The 20484-nt window shown below is 35.0% G+C and overlaps 1 protein-coding gene across 1 annotated transcript in view; it reads right to left on the bottom strand.

The window, feature by feature from the left end:
* Window positions 1–18325, bottom strand: part of EFR3A (EFR3 homolog A) — a 30122-nt gene extending 11797 nt beyond the window's left edge. Inside the window, exons 1-11 of the mRNA XM_010709375.2 lie at window positions 18253–18325; window positions 16819–16954; window positions 15268–15432; window positions 13436–13550; window positions 11598–11649; window positions 8757–8929; window positions 8228–8303; window positions 4608–4769; window positions 3330–3461; window positions 2749–2816; window positions 1213–1340 (exon numbers count right to left, since the gene is read on the bottom strand). Coding sequence (XP_010707677.1) covers window positions 1213–1340; window positions 2749–2816; window positions 3330–3461; window positions 4608–4769; window positions 8228–8303; window positions 8757–8929; window positions 11598–11649; window positions 13436–13550; window positions 15268–15432; window positions 16819–16954; window positions 18253–18267 — 1222 coding nt within the window. The 5' untranslated portion in view covers window positions 18268–18325. The remainder of the gene's footprint in view (window positions 1–1212; window positions 1341–2748; window positions 2817–3329; window positions 3462–4607; window positions 4770–8227; window positions 8304–8756; window positions 8930–11597; window positions 11650–13435; window positions 13551–15267; window positions 15433–16818; window positions 16955–18252) is intronic.
* Window positions 18326–20484: the final 2159 nt, after the last annotated feature.

Genomic DNA, 20484 nt, shown 5'->3' with positions numbered 1-20484 from the left:
GCGTTAGAACCATCAAGGTTGGTGTTCCTGTGTAAGAATGTATTTTAGGAAGGCATGAAAAAAACTCTAGAAAGGTCATTTAGACACAAATGCATCTCATGTTATGTAAGAGGCTTAACACAATTTGCCAATCAGGCCATCTATCTTTCTCATTCCATTCTCACTCAAAAGACAGTAAAAATTTGAAAATATAACATTTCATTATTTGTTACAAACATTTCTGCAGATAATAAAATATAATGTTAACTGTCGTTGGGATGCCAGAAGAAATGATCTATCAAATAAAGCAACATTTCCCTTTTTTAGGGGGGGGAAATAAATAAATAAATAAATAAATAATCCAGCAAGAGAATGCACAGCTATTTCAGATGAGTCTCAGAATATATCATTCGTTTGCTCACAGCAAAACCACAGTCGTTCTCATTCCCTCCCTAGCTATCCAAAAAGTTTAATCAAGTACATCATTGTCTTAGAACACAATTGAACCATTCTGCAGGCGTGCCAGATGGGATATTCACTATCCATATGTACTGTTTACTTTCCATGTGTAAGGTACACTATAGAGGAATTTCTTGCTAGGTACTTTGATTTTCCAATAAATTTATGCTTCAGACTGATAAGTCCCATAGTCCCATTACAGTAACAAGCAGTTATATAAAGCCAAAAAAAACATGTATTGTTAGTAAAAAATAATTTAAAAAAACCCTCTTAAAACAATTTTTCTGTACAGTTCTTAACAGTATGTTGAAAAAATACCAAGAACAGAAAGTCAAGAATGTCACGTACAATGCAGTCATTAGCACAATATTTATATCTAATAGGTAGGTAGTATGAACTTCCACCAATTTTCCTTGGGCATACTTTATTTTAATCATATTTCCTGACACTATGTTAGTAATGGAGGCAAACATAACATTGTTTATTAAATTAACAACTGCTCATTCTTTATAAAGATGTGAAGCAGGCTCATGAACTTTGTGCCTCACCTCCTGATTTTAAGGAAAAAAAAAATCATAAAAAGGACAAAAAGTGAAAACATCATAGCAATAACAAAGTTGCTCATCAGAAAAAAATGAATCTTCAGAAAATAAAATTGTACTATGATTAAACTTAATTGTCAAACAGTCACACTACATTTCATTGGATGTGCTGACAGACAACACCTTAAGAAAGCATTATCAATAACCAGTACTTAGCAGTTTTACAACTTACCTGTTACCTGGGGTACGTATGGAATGGACAATCTTTCCACACTGTATCCACTGCCGCCTAATGATTCTGCAATCTTGTTTGTCAAGAAAAATAAATTTTTTTCGTGCTTCTCTAATGATTTTGGAAGGCTGTTAAGATATACATTTGAAGTTATTATCTAGCTATACATCTAGTTATTATCTCCATTATCTAATAAAGATTGGGTAATCGAGCAAAATATTACATTGTATGCAAGCAACCAAAAAAGGGCTGATGGTGATGACTTGATATAAAGAAAACGTGATCAGTTATATATGAATTGACATAATCTCTGGAATAAGAAAAAATACAACTCTGCAATATTTTAAATTACTTAACACTTCTGGGTTATCTGAAAAACATTTCTCAATTACTCCTCAACATCTCAAAAGAATATGGCCTCTGTTAAATATAGAAATCTCAGTAAATAAATGGCGATTATTTATCATTTGTCAGCAACATGCCCTTGCCACAAAGAAGGCAAATGGTATCCTGGGTTGCAATAAGAGGCTATGGCAATGCCAAAAGGTTGCAGGAAGTGATACTTCCCCTTGACTAAAGGCCACATCTGGAGTACCATGTCCAGTGCTGGGTTCCCCAGTAAAAAAGAGACTGGAGAGCTTTGAAGGAAAATCAACAGCATGAACAAACACAAAATCATCAAATAGCTTGGGTTAGAAGGGACTTCAAAGACCATCCAATTCTAGCCCCCTTAGATCAGGTTGCCCAGGGCCCCATCCAACTTGCCCGTGAATTTGCAGGGATGAAGAATTCATGACTTCTTTGGGCAGCAACCTGTTCCAGTGTCTCACCAGCCTTCCAGTAAAACATTTCCACCTAATATCTAGTCTAAATCTCCCCTCTTTTAGTTTAAGATAATTATTCCACTGACTAGAGCTCCCCTCCTATGAGAAACAGTGGAGAGAGCCGAAACTCTTCAGCCTGGAAAAGACACAGGGAGGAAAATGTGTATGAATAACTGAAGGGAGGGTGCAAAGACAGCAGAGCCATACTCTTTTCAGTGGTACCCAGTGCCAGGAAAAGAGGCAATGGGCACAAACTGAAACACAGAAGGTTCCATCTGAATCTGAGGGAACATTTATTTACCATGAGGGTGACCAAGCATGGACACAGGCTATCCAGAGAGGCTGAGTATCTCCAAGGAAGGATAAAAACTTGGAGGTGATCTTCGGCAAAGTGCAGTAGTTGCCTGAATTGGACTAGATGACCTGCAGAGATCCCTTCCAACTTTACCCATTCTGTGATTCTGGAAATGCATTTTGCTGTGTTGATCCTTACACCATATTATGCAGACAAAAGTATATCTGACTACAATTTAAAAAGTGTCAAAAAATCCAATTTCCTTATATTATATAGTCCTCTAATACTTGGTTTTCTTCTGTCTACCCAGTACGCTACTTAAACTCCTTCTGTTCACATTCACAAGACACTTCAATGATGTGCAACAGTAAAGGAGAAATTATACTGTACATCAATTAATATTCTATGTCTACTTACTTGCATTTGTCCTTGAAAATTGTTTCTGGCAGAAAATATGATGCTTCCAGACTTCTAGTTTCAATGACCTGAAAAAAGACAAGGCAAACAGTATGGAGTATTTTCAATATTTATTGCACTCAATAACTAAAATGCCTTAAAGAAATATACTCTAGCAGATTATCAGTCCTTCATTAATATGTATCTCATAAAAAACAAGCCCTTCACAGTTTCTTTTAGCCAGAGAAAGATACTGTGGCACCCACCCTTTTAAATAAAAATTCTGATTCTCATGGTCTTGCCTATGTCAAAACTGTTTATCAAAGCCAGTAAGGCTATAAAGTCTTACACCAGATAGCGATTTAGACCTTTAGACCTTTATCTATGGTAACATGAACAAAATATAACTATTATAGGAGAGAATAATTCTTCGCATAAGTTTAAGAGTCTGCAAACAAAGCAGATGATAACAAGGAGATAGAAGACAAGAAACAACAATAGCAGACATAAATACAAGAGGTCAAGAATGCAAGCAATTACTTAAAATAATTTATTTACTCATTATGTATGCCATACCAAGTGACTGATTACTCATATTTTACCTTGCTGACATGCTGACAGAAGGCCGGGACTGCAATCATCTGACTCAGAAAGTTTAGATACGCTGCAACCAATGCCATGACACCACAACGATTAAACATTGGTAAATTATCCTCATTGATGATGGCAACGTCCTGAAACATAAAGGACAGCAATTATATTCTCCAAAGTTGACATGTTGTCTCAAACATCCGGAAGTCAGCAGTAGTAGTAGTTATCATACTAACATTACTATCTGATGACATGGAATTTAATATCTTTCCCCTTATCCTAATCTTTTAGCTCACTCTGAGTTAGGGAAATATTCTGAAATGGAAGGGTTCGTAGGATGTAACTCCTCTGAAAATAATTAAATCTACTCAACTTTCTCAAAAAGAGTGTATAGGGTAGTAACTAGTAGCCTTTCTGCCTTCACAATTTCCACTTGTGGATCAGGAAAGTCATGAACGGTACTTCAAAAATTACCTCTGAGTCACAGATACAATATAATAAAGGGAGTTACCTAATGCTCATTAGCATTGCTATTATTTATTAGATTGTATTATTTCTTCTCTAGTAAAACTCCTAACATTTTCATCAAGTGAGGATATGGTTCGGTGATAAATTTTAAAATTAAGGATGCACTCTGCATTTCAGAAGTTTCATAATGTGGACACACATAAGAGAACAAGGCTAGTTACAGACAGTGAACTGAGAACACAGTACACAATCTTGTAAAAATTTTCTTGACACATACTAGCAATTTTTTTTTTTGAATGCTTTAATTATAGCACAGATTAAGACACTAAGATTCAAAGTTTCACTGAAGTCTGAATAACATAAGAGAAATGTTAAAGAACAAAGCCTCTCAAGACTGATATAATTTTAGCATAGTAAGATTAAATAACCTGTTTTGACAAAAGATCAAGCAGTCAAGCAAAGGCTTTCTTCCAGAGCAAGGACACTCAAAAAATTTAACATGGAACACTAAGCAAGATCAGAGTTTGTAAAAAAGTTATTAGTTAATGAAACTATTCGTCATTCTAGGGAATGTTTCAACAGATGTCTGCATCTGCTCAATTGGATAAGGAGAACATGTTGTAGAAGTTTGTAAACAAATCTGATCAGCTGAAGTTTCAACATTTTATACATTGAGTATATTTGCTTGAAGGACTGATCATATTAGGACTGAGTTACTTGATTTCCAATTTAAATATCAATATACAAACAAAAGTACTCACATCTGACTTCACAAATATGAACTATTAACCAATGAACTCAACACTGATTCAAACTCATACCTGAAGAGCAATAGCTAATCGAATAAGATCAATAACCACTTCTTCATTAGCTAATTCAATTGTAATAAGAGTTAGAGATGTATACAGCAGCTCAAAGTTCTTTTGGACATTGTCTTCTTCTTTACAGCCTAAGTAGATGTGTCTGTATAACTGCTGACCATGCTACAAAAGAGAATAAACAAACAAACAAAAAAAGAGTATTAAAATGCAAGAATAATTTAGGTTAGAAAAGGTACAGGTACTGTATCCCAACTCCTGACTCAAAGTTTAACTCTGATTTTAGATCAATTTGGATGGGTATTTAGCAAAAAATAAAAAATTAGAAAAAGAATATCCAAAGATACACACACATACACAAGTACGTGAAGACCACTGTATGGGGCTGCTGAATCATGGCCTGAACCTCTGATTAATCACCTGAGGCAAGCAATGGGTCAGCCACAGGAGCACAGATGAAGGCAATTCACCTGTGCTATGAAGGGGTGGAGTCTGGCTCCACCTGTCCTAGACCCATTTAAGAGCTGACTGGAGAGTGGATCTTTCTGGAGATCCACTCCACCAGAGTCTATTTTGCGAGCCCAGGGTAGGGTGAGTGTCGTTCTTTTTTTACTCCAATATAACAATTACATCAGCCAAGTTCCTGGATACACTATACTATCTGTATATCCATTGATTATACAACCGCTAAGAAGACAACTAGTCTACTATAAAGAGAATGGCTTCATTCTAAATTGCACATGAATATTGCACTGTCGGACAGTGACATAAATTTCATACTGAAGTATTCAGTAAGATATTGCTCATTTATGAAAAGGAGAAAATAAAAAATAGATCTTGAAACAGTCATGTAATTGAGAAGTTTCAAGGATTATCTGTGTTCTCTTCTGTAGATACCAAATTTGCGCATTAAGAAAGTCTTCTTGAATAGCAAAGAAATAACACCTTCTAGGAGGCAGTTAGAAGATGCACATAGTCTAGTGGACTAGTGGAGAACATAGGTTTATCTAATGAAAGACCCTCAAATTCAAAAGCAATTTTTATGTCCTCCTAATGCTGTACTTAATCAAATTTTGGTAATAAAATGATTATTTCAACACAAATACACACACACACACACACACACACACACACACAAATACAGACACAAAGGTAAAGAAGCAGGTTTTATATACAAGACACCACTTAGTAACACTCCAGTATTCTTAATCTGTAGAGGATACAGGTTTATAACAAGTGACATAGATAATTTTCCCCATCTCTGAAAGTACTAGTTCATCTTCAGAAGGAGGAGGGCAATTGACTTTTAATATATGCTCTTCAAGAAGAATGCATTCACTTGAATACATAAGATTTTCAAAGTCCTTTTTATACTGCTAAAATCAGATTTATAGGTTCTCAAATATACTTAGGGGTCTAATAGTGGTATGTGTTCAATTCAAAAAGGAGGAAAACGGAGCTATTATCAGAACATAAGAGCTATTATGAAATAAGCACAACAAAAGTTGGTTCTATAATAGATACGGTATATTTGGAAAATAGAACTAATGAAATAATTCACTTCACTGGTAAAGAAAGGCGTTATATGAAACTAAATGCAGTTTGTGGACCTTATAGTACATACAGAGTATTTCTAAAAGACTACTAAAATGCCTTAAGTTCAACAGTTCCCTGTTCCCTGACAACGGCTATCACCAGCATCCTTAAATGGCAGGGGAAAAGAGTCCCCTGGCTTTGAGAAGGTGGACAGAGATGAAAATAACTTGGTGTCCGTGTCTAGATTAATTCCACTTAATTTTAAGTACTGAAATTCCTAAGTTTTATACACAATTCCCTTAGGATCTCCATATGGTCATTCAGAAGGTAACAGACTTTTAGAGAATGTTAACTAGCGCTCAACATCAGAAGCTTCATTTGATAATAAAAGATTTCTTTCTAGTAAAATCAGCATCTTCTAATTCATAGTTAAAAGGAATCAAAAGCAAAGCAACATAGGTTAGCTGTGAAACATGAATTTATTATTTTAGCCTATCTTAGAATGTATTAGCTTAGACAGTCATAAACATTTCTACACATTTCCACTCACTTCAGGAAGTTGTGTTTTTGTTTGCAAAAATCACACAACTGTAGGGGTTGGAAGGGACCTCTAGAGATTATCAAGTCCTCTGCTAAAGTATGAAGTATACATTCTGTACAGTAAGTTGCAGAGGTAGGCATCCAGATGGGTCTTGAATATCTCCAGAAAAGGAGACACCACAAACTCTCTGGGAAGTCTTTCCTAGTGCTCTGTCACTCTAACAGTTCTTCCTTGTGTTAGTATGGAACTTTCTGCGTTTCAGTTTCTGTCCACTGCCCTTTGTTCTGTTGCTGAATTTATAAGTAAACTCACACAGGTAAGCTATAGTGTGTAATAACAGAGCACACTAATAACTACACACATTCTTTCCATGTGGAAAGTAGGGAGATTAAAGAGGTAAATTCAACCCACATAAGCATCATCTAAAAGCAAATATGTCTTTCTTTAGAACCCAGATCACTCAGAAGTAAATGTGCTGTAAAAATGTATCTTGTAAGAAGGTTCAATATTTCTTCAAAGTTAACTTTAGACATAAGACAAAAGACATTGTACCAAGGCTTCTACATAATTTTTTTAATTAAAGAAATCTGAAAACATAATGAAATCATATAAAGGAAAAACTACAATTGTTGAGTTTATATCTCAACACACATATCTCAATATTTAGCTTTTTACTAAAAAATTTAGAATCAGTACAAAATAATCATACTGACGATAAATGAAGTGCTGCACAAGGGATCTTTTTAACTATAGAGAAATCACAGAATCATAGAATGGTTTGGGTTGGAAGCAACCCTAAGGATTATCAAGCTCCAGCCCCCCCAGGAGGCAGGGCCACCAACCTCCACATTTAATACTAGACCAGGCCCCAGGGATAGGACATCCACAACCTCTCTGGGCAGCCTGTTCCAGCACCTCACCACTCTCACAATGAACAACTTCCCTGTGATATCCAACCTAAATCTTCCTTCCTTCAACTGAAAACCATTTTACCTTGCCCTGCCCTTTCAAAGAGTTGAAATGATTTCAGAATCATGGTTTAGATGTACACTTGTATTTCACATAAGCAAGGATCTTCACCTAAGAGTTAAATGAAAATTTTATTCCGTGGAACCATCTCTCAAGTACCTACAACACTGAACATTGAAGACACTGTCATGTAAATTAAAATCACTGATAGATACTGGTTCAGAGAGTAAACATTACATATATTTTATTAAAACTCAAGAAAACAGTAATTGAGAACACATACAAGACATTTTCAGTCTGTGATTCTCTTCTAAGTTTTCTCAACCATTCACAGTTAGATTTTAAGAAAAGAGAGCTTGGAGGATGGAGCTGCAGTGGCTTCTGTATGTGCATAGGAAGATTTATTAAACTATAAATGGGGCTAGTGGATCTACAATTTGATTGCAGAAATATTTCAAGGAGAAATGAAAATAAGAACATACTTACAGCTATTATGTTACAGAAGAAACATGGAGAAGACAAAGTTATACACGAAGGAAGTACCAAAACTAGAGATGAAAAAGTTAACTTCTATTACCTTTTTCATGAAGCTCACGTCTTGCCTTGAAATTTTGTCTCGTTTTATCTTTAAATCAGAAACATCTGGTATTATTCTGCAAAGGAAACCAAGATAACGCTTCACAAAAAAGTTGAAAAGGGAACACAGCAAAACATATGAACTATTCAAACAAATTTGGAAGCAATTTCCATTTTAGGCCAACAAAAAGTTCAAATTTCAGTTGAAGAAGCTGAACTACAAACACAATTACGAATATCATAGATTTAGTTACCTCTATATGAAATAGCAAATTCTGTCCCCCAAAAGGAGGTAAACAGCTACAAAATCAGTTTAAAACTAAAGATACTGGAAAGATCATTTAATTTATCATGCACCGAGTTTCACCTGTTAAACTCTTTCCATCAATAAACGATACAGAACAGTGGACACTTATCAAAACAATACATTAGCATTTAATATTTGGAAGAATATTTAAAACAAGCGTTGCTCATCATTCAGATACTAAACTAGAATTGAAATTAGGCTAAGGAAAACATAAAGGAATTACCGTATCCCTCTGAGTTTTGCTCTGTTGTCATGCCGATCAATGAGATTATGCAGTATTTCCAAGACCAGCTGCCTTAGCTCAGAGTCCTCCATAAGTGAAGGAGACAGTAATGGGTCCAGAAATGGGGCAGGAAGTGCATTAGTTATCGTCATTGCTTTGTATCCTGAAGTCACCTGTTCACAGTTGAACATTAATGTGCACTGTGAGAATAACTAGCAGCTGTCACTAATGTTTCAGCAGGGTTTGCCTGACCTCTGAAAAGTGGATTCAGTTGGAAGCATGGTATCAGTTTTGAAATTTCCTAACATCACTATATATTTCAAAGGATTTTAAGTTATGTGCAAATGAACACTAATCTGTTTTAAAGTAGTATTTCCCAACTCAACCAACACTTACAAAAGGAAAAATACAGGTACTATTATTAAATTTATAAAAAGTTAACCATCCTGGGAGAAGTTGCATTGGACAAAATGAAGAAGGTAAGAATTTTAGCAGAGACTTATCCATTTCAAGCTGTGAGATGCTCACATATGGTAGCTGGTATACTCATGTGAAGGGAAAAATAAAAGAGTGAAGGCACATGTGAAAGATGCACGTACATCTTAAACTAAAACAAGATTCAGAAACTGCAAAGCATAAGCTGTTGAGAGAATGAGGGGTACAAACTAATCAAAAGCCTTATCATATTAAAAGCAATCATATCTATATGGTAATAATATAATAATTTTATCTTCATTATTTTTATTCTATAGCAGCACAGCTTTTATTCATAGGCAAGCTCTATTCCTATAGCATAGTAAGTAGGTAGGAATTTGGTTTGCAAAGGAGCATGAAGGCATTGTCAATGCCACAGGAAAGAATCTAATCAATCTTTTTTAAAATGGGAAATTACCAATTTTACAGACAGCAATACTGTAAATAAAAGTGAATATAATGTAGTGACAGTTTAGAATTGCCTACACAACTTTTTCTGCCTGTGTTTATGCATGTAAATTATAAAGTATTCTTTTGTATTGAACGTGTGATTACACTGTGCTCAGTTCAGAACACATCACAGGCAGGATTTCAGTAATTTCTAGTTACTTAAAACGTGTGCAGTTCACAACATATATATACCTAAATAAAAGCTTTGCTCTGAACACAAATTCCTTCCTACATTTTTTTGACAATATTTATTAATGTCTGAGTATTTCATTAAGTATCAAAACATTCACTTCCATATCTCTGTGCAGTGATAGGATTTAATTTTTGTATCCTAAAAGAATATTTAAAACAAAGTTCAACATGGAAAGTATTCAGTATCTTCTATATGCAAAATCTGGAACTCCCATAGCCTACCTACAGGCTATGTAACAACCCAAACAACTGTCTAAGTTCCACACCAACGTGAATGGAAATTGTTAAAGACAAGGGAGATAAATATTGTCAGGAATAGCTTAGGCAGAGCATATTCTATCTTAAATAAAGGAATGCAAGATGACCCCTTGAGGTCCTTTCTAATATTTTCTTATTTGTAATTAAATTGTAACAGTGACTGTTCAGCTCTTATGCAAGCCAGAATCGAGGATTTCCCATTCTGATCTGCAAACAGCATTTTACGTGATTTGCCTAACAACATTTCATGGCAATGCGGGCATAGAAACTCCTTTTCCAAGAAGGCATTCTTCTGCTTTAGTGATGAAATTGTTCTTCAAACTATTTCAACTGTTTTAGTCATTAAACAGTTTTCAGCTTCTGCAGAAGCCAGGATTCTATAAGCAAAAGCCTCTTACACTACCTACTTCTGAATCTTACTAGCAGGACGTACCTTGTTTTTACTGAATAAACCATGATAACTGTGGCATTTATATTGCAAAGACAAAATAAGGCTATGTAAGCAAATTATTTTGTTATACTACTGGTTTTTATGAGTCTTTTTGCAAGCAGCATAATACATATTAATATCATTTCCAAGACACAGAGTGCCAATATTACAGTTAAAACCAGCATTTGGGAAGGTCCTGATAATTACATTCTAAATGTAGTTCCTCAGATTGACTTTTTGAAAAATAAGTTAAAAGAATTAAATCTCTAAGATAATTCTGCCTAACACCAGGGTCAGAATTTAGCACTGCTTAGCTCTACATGAATTAAATAAAAACACTGATGTATGCTGTTCATCACTGATGATGTAAAAAGAACCAGCGGCTGAAATCCTGTAATTGCATCAATAATAGCTGCAGAAATGTGCTTTGCAACTACAAGTAAGTTGTCTCATTAAGCTAGGAAGTGTTTTATACTATCTTAGTACTTCATAAAGTACTTCAAAGGTGACATTGACAATTTTCAGAAAAATTCATAGAAGCTTTACATTTGAAAAACATAACTGTGATCAAATAATTACATACAGGTAACTTGGAATACACCAGGAAAGAAAAAACAACAGTGCCTGTGACTCTAACACTTTGGAAATATGCATCCATTCTCACGCTTCAAATATTATTAGTCATTCTACAAATTATAGCCTAATGCAATGGATGAAAGTGATTTCACTTTGATGTTGCTACCACTGATATCTAAACCAATGAACTCAACCTACTCTCTCTCTGATTTCCTTTTGGATCTGCAGATCTAATTGTAACTGATATTCATTAATGTGCTCTATAAGATGGAGGCATATTTACTTATCTACTTGCAACCTAAGTTGGGAAAATGTCTCAATTTTACTGAGTAGATCCACGGCTCTATTTAATACAAACATACATTAAATTCCATAAAACCGACTGAAGTATTTTGATGTATAAACGCACACATAAAACAAGATATTGCATGCTTATAATATACCAAATAAAGAAGGCTTACCATAAGTAAAGACCTCAATAACATGATTTGAATTCTTCTAGTTCCCAAATCCCTACAATTGGAAAAAAGTGGAAAATTAATTTCTTAGCATATCTTCCAAATATTACACATCATCTGCAACATCGTTTTTAGTAACCAAATATTGAAGTCTTGGAAGGGCTGCGGGACGACCACAAGTAAGGAGCAACTGCACCTTATTTGGAGATAATAAGTGTTGTTGAAAAGGACATGTATAGCAAAGTTTAAAGAAATAAGCACATACAAATGAAAAAGCAGTAAATGATAAATGAGAACCAGATGCAAATCTTCACATTCCATTTTAAAATCTCCTTGTACATGAAGTGTTCAACTCGTGTATGCTTGACTTTATTTTCATAGGAATCGATGCTCTGAATGACTTCTGAATTGAAGTGCAATTGAAGCCATTACCAAACCAGAACAATTTTTCTCTAAAACTTAGACACTGAAAAAAGTAATCTGCAAAATCCTCAAGAGAAAAGAATTCACATATTTTTCAGATCACAGCAAGCCACAAATAACATCACTTAGCCTGTTCTTCATCTCTTCTGCTTTTCCACCTGTCGGTGCTAAAAGAAGTTAAATACCTATCAGTACATTGCCACATTGTGCTTTGCTTGCAAGATCTTACAAAATGAAAATGTAGTTGGAGTATGTTGCTTTATTCAAAGGCACTCATCCAGTGAAGATCCACTTTCTTGATGTGCAAAACGCCTTGTCCACCAATGGAAAGAGCAAGTCTCTTTACAAGTAAAAAGTTGGCCTCTACCTAACAGTGGAAAATTTCACCTTCACTGGCTATAACATTAGTTATATATTGCAGTTATTGGAATGTCTTGTATAGTAGAGACCAAATTTTCAGTAAAGTACTGCAAGATTGTAACAGCAGTCACAAACCTTTCTGCAGCAGACATATACACATAATAACATACTACTCAGTCCCATGTTTATAAAGAATCCCATCAAAGAAAACTGTGAAGTTTAAAACCAAACATCTCTCCTCCTGCAACTAACAATGCAATACAAATCTCTAAATGGATCCACATTTCAAATACCTTCTTAATAAGTGTAAGTTGCCTGGAACAGACAGATTTCAGATTTCTATCTTTTATGGGACACTACAGCCAGTGCCGTGCGGACACAGTACAAAAATCTACCAAGAAGCCAGAAGAATAACTGCAAATTCCTATGCAAACTGTAGAGGAGCAGAAAACTAGCAAGGAGTAAGTGGTAGAAAGTATTCTTGCATGCTTTGAAAGAATAGGAGCAACCATTTCAGTTACCTTCCTCATACTGAGCAAAAGTAGCCTTTAAACATTACAACTACAGTTACAAGGGAAAAAAAAAAAGTATTAATAGCATGGCAACCTTTTAATTATAAGTTTATAACAGGAGCCTGCCCACTTATAGCTTTCTCCTATTTTTTAATTAAAAAAAAAGGCAAAATCTAAAATGAAATAAATTCACTAGTTTCTGCAATTTATTAATTTGAAAACAGCTTATACAGAATGCAAAAAAGCAAGAACTGTGCAAATTACACTGCTACTTTAAGTAACAGTCATAGTTCAATTTCCTTCACTCAGAGAAAAACATTTTAGAAGTTATGTGATGAACAGTCAAGTAAGAAGTTAATTTCAGAAATATCTGTAGAGATATGGAGAGCAGAAATGTTTTATTGCGAAACATGGAGCAATCCAATCAAGTATTTTCTACTAGTGATATACCTGAAAACTGAGTTCATGCTGCTGATGCTATGCCTTTTTTCTGCATAGCATTTAATACAGCTCCTACTGAGACTTTGGGTAGGAATTCATACTAACCCAAGGTGACTTGTATCCAGTGACTGTGAAGTTGCTCCAAAAACAGGTACTTTTCCCATAATGAACATCATAATTTCTGATCTCTGGTAATCTGGTAGATTGCTTCCAAAAAATCCTAAATAAAAACACAATGAAAGCACAAAAGGAAGGAGAAATACAGCCTTATTAACCTAAGGAATACATTTGCAAGGTCAAAATAGACAAACAAAATGTTTATTCTATTTGGGCATATCTTTTTAAATAAACTGATTTGTTTTAGGGCATGACATTCATGAGTTCATTTCTGCTTAATGGCACAGTGACTCTCTTCATGACACAAATTTTTTTTTTGAACCCCAATACTTTATAATTTCACCCTCTTAAACACAAAATTGAAAGTTAAATATGTGAAATCTCTTATAATTACTGAGGAACTGTGTTTCTTGTGGAACAGTGTCACTGCTTTTGTCTCTTCATATGTCACTACTTAAAATTTACTAACAAATCTTAGAGGTATACAACTATTTTATGACTATTCCTTTGCTTAGAGACTACTGCTGTGCAGTAATGTAAAAGCAACTTTCATAGAATTAAAAAGACTTTTTGATATATATATATGCATATATAAAAATATTTATATATTAAAATATATATATATATAAATATATATATATTTAAACGCTAACTTAAAATTTTACTGTAATGGTCAGAAATAGTCTACTACATATCTACTATTGCTCCAGAAAGCTTCACAGAATAAGCAAAAATACAGACTAGTAAGGAGAATTAAAGTTACTTAAAGAGGTGAATGCAAAGGAGCATCATAAATTCACAATATATATTTATGTATGTGTATATAGATATATATATATATATATGTGTGTGTGTGTATAATACAGTAAATTTATATGTATATGCCTATCACTACAATACAGCAAAAGATATCAAAAAAATAAAATGGGGGAGAGAGTTTGGCTACTTTAATAAAATAATTTACAGAAATAGTTGCCATGATTTTAAGCATTGCATATAAAAGGATATTTTCCAACCTAAACTATTTTAGGCATTTGACATGGTCCTGCACCACATTCTTATCTAAACATTGGAGATATACAGATTTGGAAGTTCTATTATTAGATAGATGAAGAATTGGTTAGATTGGATGGTTGTAGTCAGAGGGTTGCTGTCAATGGCTCTATGTCTAGGTGGAAATGTTGGAACAGGTTACCCGGGGAGGTTGTGGATGCCCCATCACTGGAGACATTCAAGGTCAGGCTGGATGGGATCCTGGGCAGCATGATACAGTGACTGGGAAAGGGAGTACAAACTGGAGGATCTTTAAGGTCGCTTCCAGTCTAAGCTGTTCTACGATTCGGAGTCTCTCATAAAGGTGCTACAGAGTTAAATCATGGTACTACAACTGGCCACTGGGTGTCACTGTTACTACTACTTTTAGATACTGGTTTCTATGAGCTTTCAAGCGATACCTTTGAAAACACATTATTGTATACAGCTTCCTAGGTTATTTTCATGAAACTAATAACAGTAGTGCTGTATCAAAGGTATGGAATGATGTGTATGTTTCAAGGAATATACAAAACCAATAAACTTATTGCAAGTCCACAAGCATTTTAATTTTCATTGAGCTTATTGGATATCTGCTCAGTCAACAATCGAAACAGTCTTTCAGAAGCCAGTTCTGCAAACTAAGCCTGTGATTTAGACAGGAGTATTGTCTGAAATACTACTCACCATTATTCTTTTTCAATTCAAGCTCTGTTTTTGTACCATCTCATTGAGATAAGGGTTGGGAGAGTGATTTTAAGTGAGCCTTTGCTACTGTCATTACTCACCAATTGTTTGAATGATAGCATTCTGGACAATTCTCTCATCACTCTCTTTAGAACTTGTGCTGAACGTGGCACTTCCTGCTGAGCTGCGCCTATCACCCAACTCAAAGTCAACACTGATACGCAAGTGCTTCAATAAGGTGTTAAAAACCTCCAGAACCGTTGGACCTGGAAACAGCACAGAAATGACTGTACTTGTCAAGGGAAAGATATCTTAAGAAAAGGAAAATTAGCCCTTTCAAATCATTTTAAGAAGAAATCACGTTAAGGTGAAAAGAATAAGTAAAATTCAGTGTTTGAAGGAGACAGCCTAAGTAGAAATAAACTTACACAGCATGCCTATACCCTGGTATTGTGGAAATTATTTTAGAATCAGGAAATGCAATCAGATATGAATATGTACTAGCAAGCTGTACTGGGTCCAACTGGGATGGAGTAAACTTTCCTGCACAGCAGTCTGTGGGATGCTGTGCTTTGGACTTTTAACTCAAACTGTTGATAACACAGGATGTGGGTAAACACATCCTTGCAGATGGAAAGAAATTAATAAATTCATTTTCTTTGTGCTTGTAGTTTTTTCTTTACTTAAGAAATTGTTTTTATCTTGAATCATTGGACTTCTCACCTGCCTTCTATTTTCTCCCTGTCCTCGGAGAAAAGTGAACAAGTGGCTGAGGAGATGTTTAACTGTTGGACAGTCTACCTTCCACGCAAGTTTTATACAAAAAAATGTGAGTGGTTGCTGAAATCCAGTCAGTAACGGGTTAAACTGCAAGCACTTGTCCCTGAATTTCAGTTTTTCCAAATCCTGCTATTAAAATCCAGTTCCATGCATTGGATCAAATAATGAGGTATTTTCACAATATGATAAAAGGTTTCACGGTCTACTTTTGCAGCTAAGTCAGTTTTATATAAACAACAGTCTTACATAAACAGATAGGCTCAGACACAAACTCACGATGCAAAGCAGTAATGTTTCAACAGAAACATCAATGCCAATAAAAAGAACAGTAGATTAAGCATGTGCGTGTATGTATGCCTGCACAACTTAAAAACAACTCTTATTTCAGGTAAATACACTACCTTAAATTACATAATCCACTTTACTTCAGCTGCTTCATAGTTACTAAGGTAAAATTTCCGAACTACTCTCTACTCTCGACTCCTGTATTACTTACTAGTCCTTTCACAGCAGCTGTATTACAAAGCAACAGTTCTCTTGACTTTTTGTACTCACATAGTTCTCCCAGACTTCACGATTTCTAATCAAGAAGAAATTCCTACCTTTCACAAGGCCATAAAAATGAACGTAAGTTTTTATAAGCAAAAGATCACACATCTGTAAGTAGTCAAATGACAAAGTAAGTATATTTGACTAGTTGTTAAGGAGTAGGACTTAAAATGTATACACACACACACACACACACACACACACACACACACAAAGCTGCCTTAAAATAAATTCTTTCCTTCAGTCTGAAAATGAAGGAAAAACAAAATACCATCTCTCATATCTATCCTCTGACCTGATGCCATTAATTTAGTAAAACTTACCTATTGATCCTTTAGCTGCTATTGCAACTGCTTCCAAAAGAACCTGAATAATGCCAGCGCGAACTCGTGGTGAATCTTTTTTGCAGGCATCAAGGTGTCCAAGAATTTCTTGTATTACATGATGAGAATATTGTGCCTAGTAAAAAAAGGAAATATCAGCTTCACCTGTGACTTTAGTAAGAATATATTTATATACCACTCAGCTATAGTCACAATTAAGTTCCTATTTTACAACATTCTTACTTTTTCATTTTTTAATTACAATCAATTCATGACTAAATATGGATTTTAAATAACTATGACTAATAAAACCAACAGGTCCACCCAGCTCAGTGTACAGATGTTTAGAGTTTCAAAATACTTGGGAACATCTACAAGAACAGGACTAGAGAAAAGGAGCTGCCCACGGAGGTGGTGGAGTCACCGACCCTAGAGGTATTCAAGGAACGTTTGCATGCTGTGTTGACGGACATGGTTTAGTGAGAGCTATTGACAATAGGTGGATGGTTGGACTGGGTGATCCTGTGGGTCTTTTCCAACCTTGGTGATTCTATAATTCTATGAAATGGCCTCAAGTCATGCCAGGGGAGATTCAGGCTGGACGTCAGGAAATACTACTGCTCTGAAAAAGTGGTCAGGCACTGGAATGGGCTGCCCAGGGAGGTGGTGGAGTCACCAAACCTGGAGATGTTCAATAAATGTTTAGACATTGTGTTGAGGGACATGGTTTAGTGAGAGCTATTGGTGATTGCTGGACAGTTGGACTGGATGATCTTATAGGGTCTTTTCCAACCTTGGTAATTCTATGATAGTATGTATGATATGGTACTTAATCCAGCTAATTGCAGTTCAAGGATTTCAGCTGCTCTTACAGAAAAGCATAACTGATACAAACATTGACAATACTCAGCATTATTCTACAAAGTCGGAATTTTCTAACTTTAACTTTTGGTTGTCAGTGCTTGACAAAATCCAAGAAACAGACTTTGGTCATTTGGCAACAAACAGAGAGAAGTTGCCCATTGGAAAATAAATAAATGCAACACTACTTCATAAGAAGTTTGTTTCTTAGGTTGTAAAATCAGTACAGCCGCATTTGCATGGAGATCTAACTAACGAGAGATTTCTTTATCAAGCACAACATCAGAGCAGTACGGTTATCCTGTTCTTTGATCTGTAGCTTGCTGAGCAAACAACCATTTGAGAACTCCATAAAAACCTTCTTCATTTATTGAAAATATATCTCAAATAACCTCTTATCATTAAGAACAATTAGGTCATTACTTGAAAAGCTTAAGATTAAGGAACAGAAATGGACTTTCTGGATTTACTGACATAATCTACTGTCTAGTATTATCGTGGTGAACTAAGCACTTAACTGTTTCGTGTGCTCAGCATGCGTATGTGAGAAAAACAAATCCTGAAGATACCTACCTGTATTGAATACATGATGATTTTGAAGCAAGAAACAGCAAATTCATTGGGATCCCATAGCTTATGATGGTCTAAATGCCTGTGAATAAAAAAATAAAGGATTTGAAATCATGATATTCCACATGATTGTAGTGGTTTAATGCAAACAGGCAGCTAAACATTACATTTCGGCTCTCTCACTCCCCTTCTTCAAAAGCACAGGGGGTGAAAATAGAAAGCTCGTGAATTGAGACAAGGACAGAGATTGTTCTTAAACAAACAAACAAAATCTTTATTAGAAAAGTTCAATTTAAGCAATGTTTCTAAACATGTATCTTAGTTACAGCATCACTTTCGGTTTGAACTTTCCCAAAGAACATAGTAATACCTAAAGATGCCTCAGAAGAGCAAACGTGAAAGCATACAGATGAAAGTAGTCTGCACTCAGAACACAGGAGGACTGACAGGATGCTTAACTTATTTTATACGGAATCTGGAAGTTTCAATTAATTCATAAGCCACTTTCTACCAATCTAGGTCTATTTCAAGGTTCACTGAACCAGCTGGCTTAAATCAATGCTCTTGTGCTCTAGGTTACCTTCCAGTCTATTGGTGAGCGGGAAGATGACAGCCTAAGTTAATGTTTTATGTAATAACTGAATGGACAACATATTTGTTGGGCAAGAATTTTCCTTCTAAAAAAAAACCAAATATTATATTCAGATGGATGATATATTTTACTTGCCATAATGCAGGCAGTGTATTGTAGTTTTATGATTTTGTAAAACACAGTAAACTACATTTTCAGCACAGTACATTTCATTTTGTTAAAATCATGTCAAATCTTGTTTCATTTCCTTCCCCATCTATCACAGTTCTTTGAATATAGAACATCTAGGTAAGATTTCAAAGCATTTTAACACTGGAGTAACAAAAGCCATAAACCATCTTAATTAAGATCACACGCATGTAATAAATGCGCACTACTAGGTTTCTCAAATTAAAAGCAACAGCAGAACCACTGGTGCAAATTACTGATTTATGGATCAAGAGACACTGACAGATCCTGAACTCATCCACATTAATAGTAACTAATGAAAGCAATCCTTATAGAACAAAATAAAAAGATTATACTGATGTTCAGAAAGCAGATCTGAAGCTTGTATAGGCATATACAACAAAATCTCATGCATCATGCTTGCTGAGTGAATACCAAACATCATTCTTTTGACATTACTCAAAATGCTTGCTACACTTGGAACTTGTTACACTTGGGAAAATGTTTGTTTTTAGTGGATTTCTGCATGTGTCTGGATGTGTCTATTCAACATTGCAAATTCATGCTAAAATTCTGGTAACTGGCAATTTGTGCATCAGATTTGCACAGTGGATGCACAGAGAAAGTAGGTTAGTAGCGTGGTGCTTCACATTTAATCCCTTTGGGCAAATAACAACTGGTTGCAAAAGTTTCCTCATTAAGGAAATGATCTTCCCAATTTTCTTTTTGAATTCCTGTTTGTGCTTACTAGTAGTAACTCAAAAAAGGCTTTCAGTAGCTTAAAAGTCTTTCAGTGTATGAATCAAATTAGAATCTGTAGCAAGAATTAGAGCATCTAAAAGTAGATATTTCCTTAACAGGTGGGTATCTTGAAAATCTACAAAGAGCAGGCAGCTCTCCTCATCACCAAGATGTACTACTGTATTTGCGAAGATTTTCCTGATTTCCTGTCTAATTTAAAGACACTAACAGAGATGCAGTTTTAAGTTATATCAACATTTGTGTTTTCTGTTTCCTTACTTTTTTTTATTATTATTATTATGAAAAAAAGAAAACGCAAAGGCTACACCTGGAACAATTCCAAGAACAAAACTGAAAAATGCTTAACAGTTAATATCAGCAACAATGTTTAGACACATTTGTCAATAATATGCATACACCTGCCATTGTCTGGTATCTAAGCTGTTAAAAATATTCTTCACAGAATATCAGAATGGGTCTTGGAAGAAAACTGCAAGAAAGTAGAAGTCTGAACACAGTACTCTTTTGTATAACTTGGCTCATCTCTTCGCTGACTGCAGCTATTATCAGTACCTTGAACAGGCTCCCATTCAAAAGAAAGGCCAGCTGTAGCAACAACCCATCCTAACCATTATGCTATGCTTCTAAAATCAACAAAATAGGACTCTCATTTCTCCTTATATAATTAGTTTTAAGTAAAAGGAGAGCCAAGATAGAGGTGAATTTAAAAAAAA

This window comes from Meleagris gallopavo, chromosome 3, assembly GCF_000146605.3.
Source record: "Meleagris gallopavo isolate NT-WF06-2002-E0010 breed Aviagen turkey brand Nicholas breeding stock chromosome 3, Turkey_5.1, whole genome shotgun sequence".
NCBI classification, from domain to species: Eukaryota; Metazoa; Chordata; class Aves; order Galliformes; family Phasianidae; genus Meleagris; species Meleagris gallopavo.
This window is presented reverse-complemented; position numbering and strand designations above follow the sequence as displayed.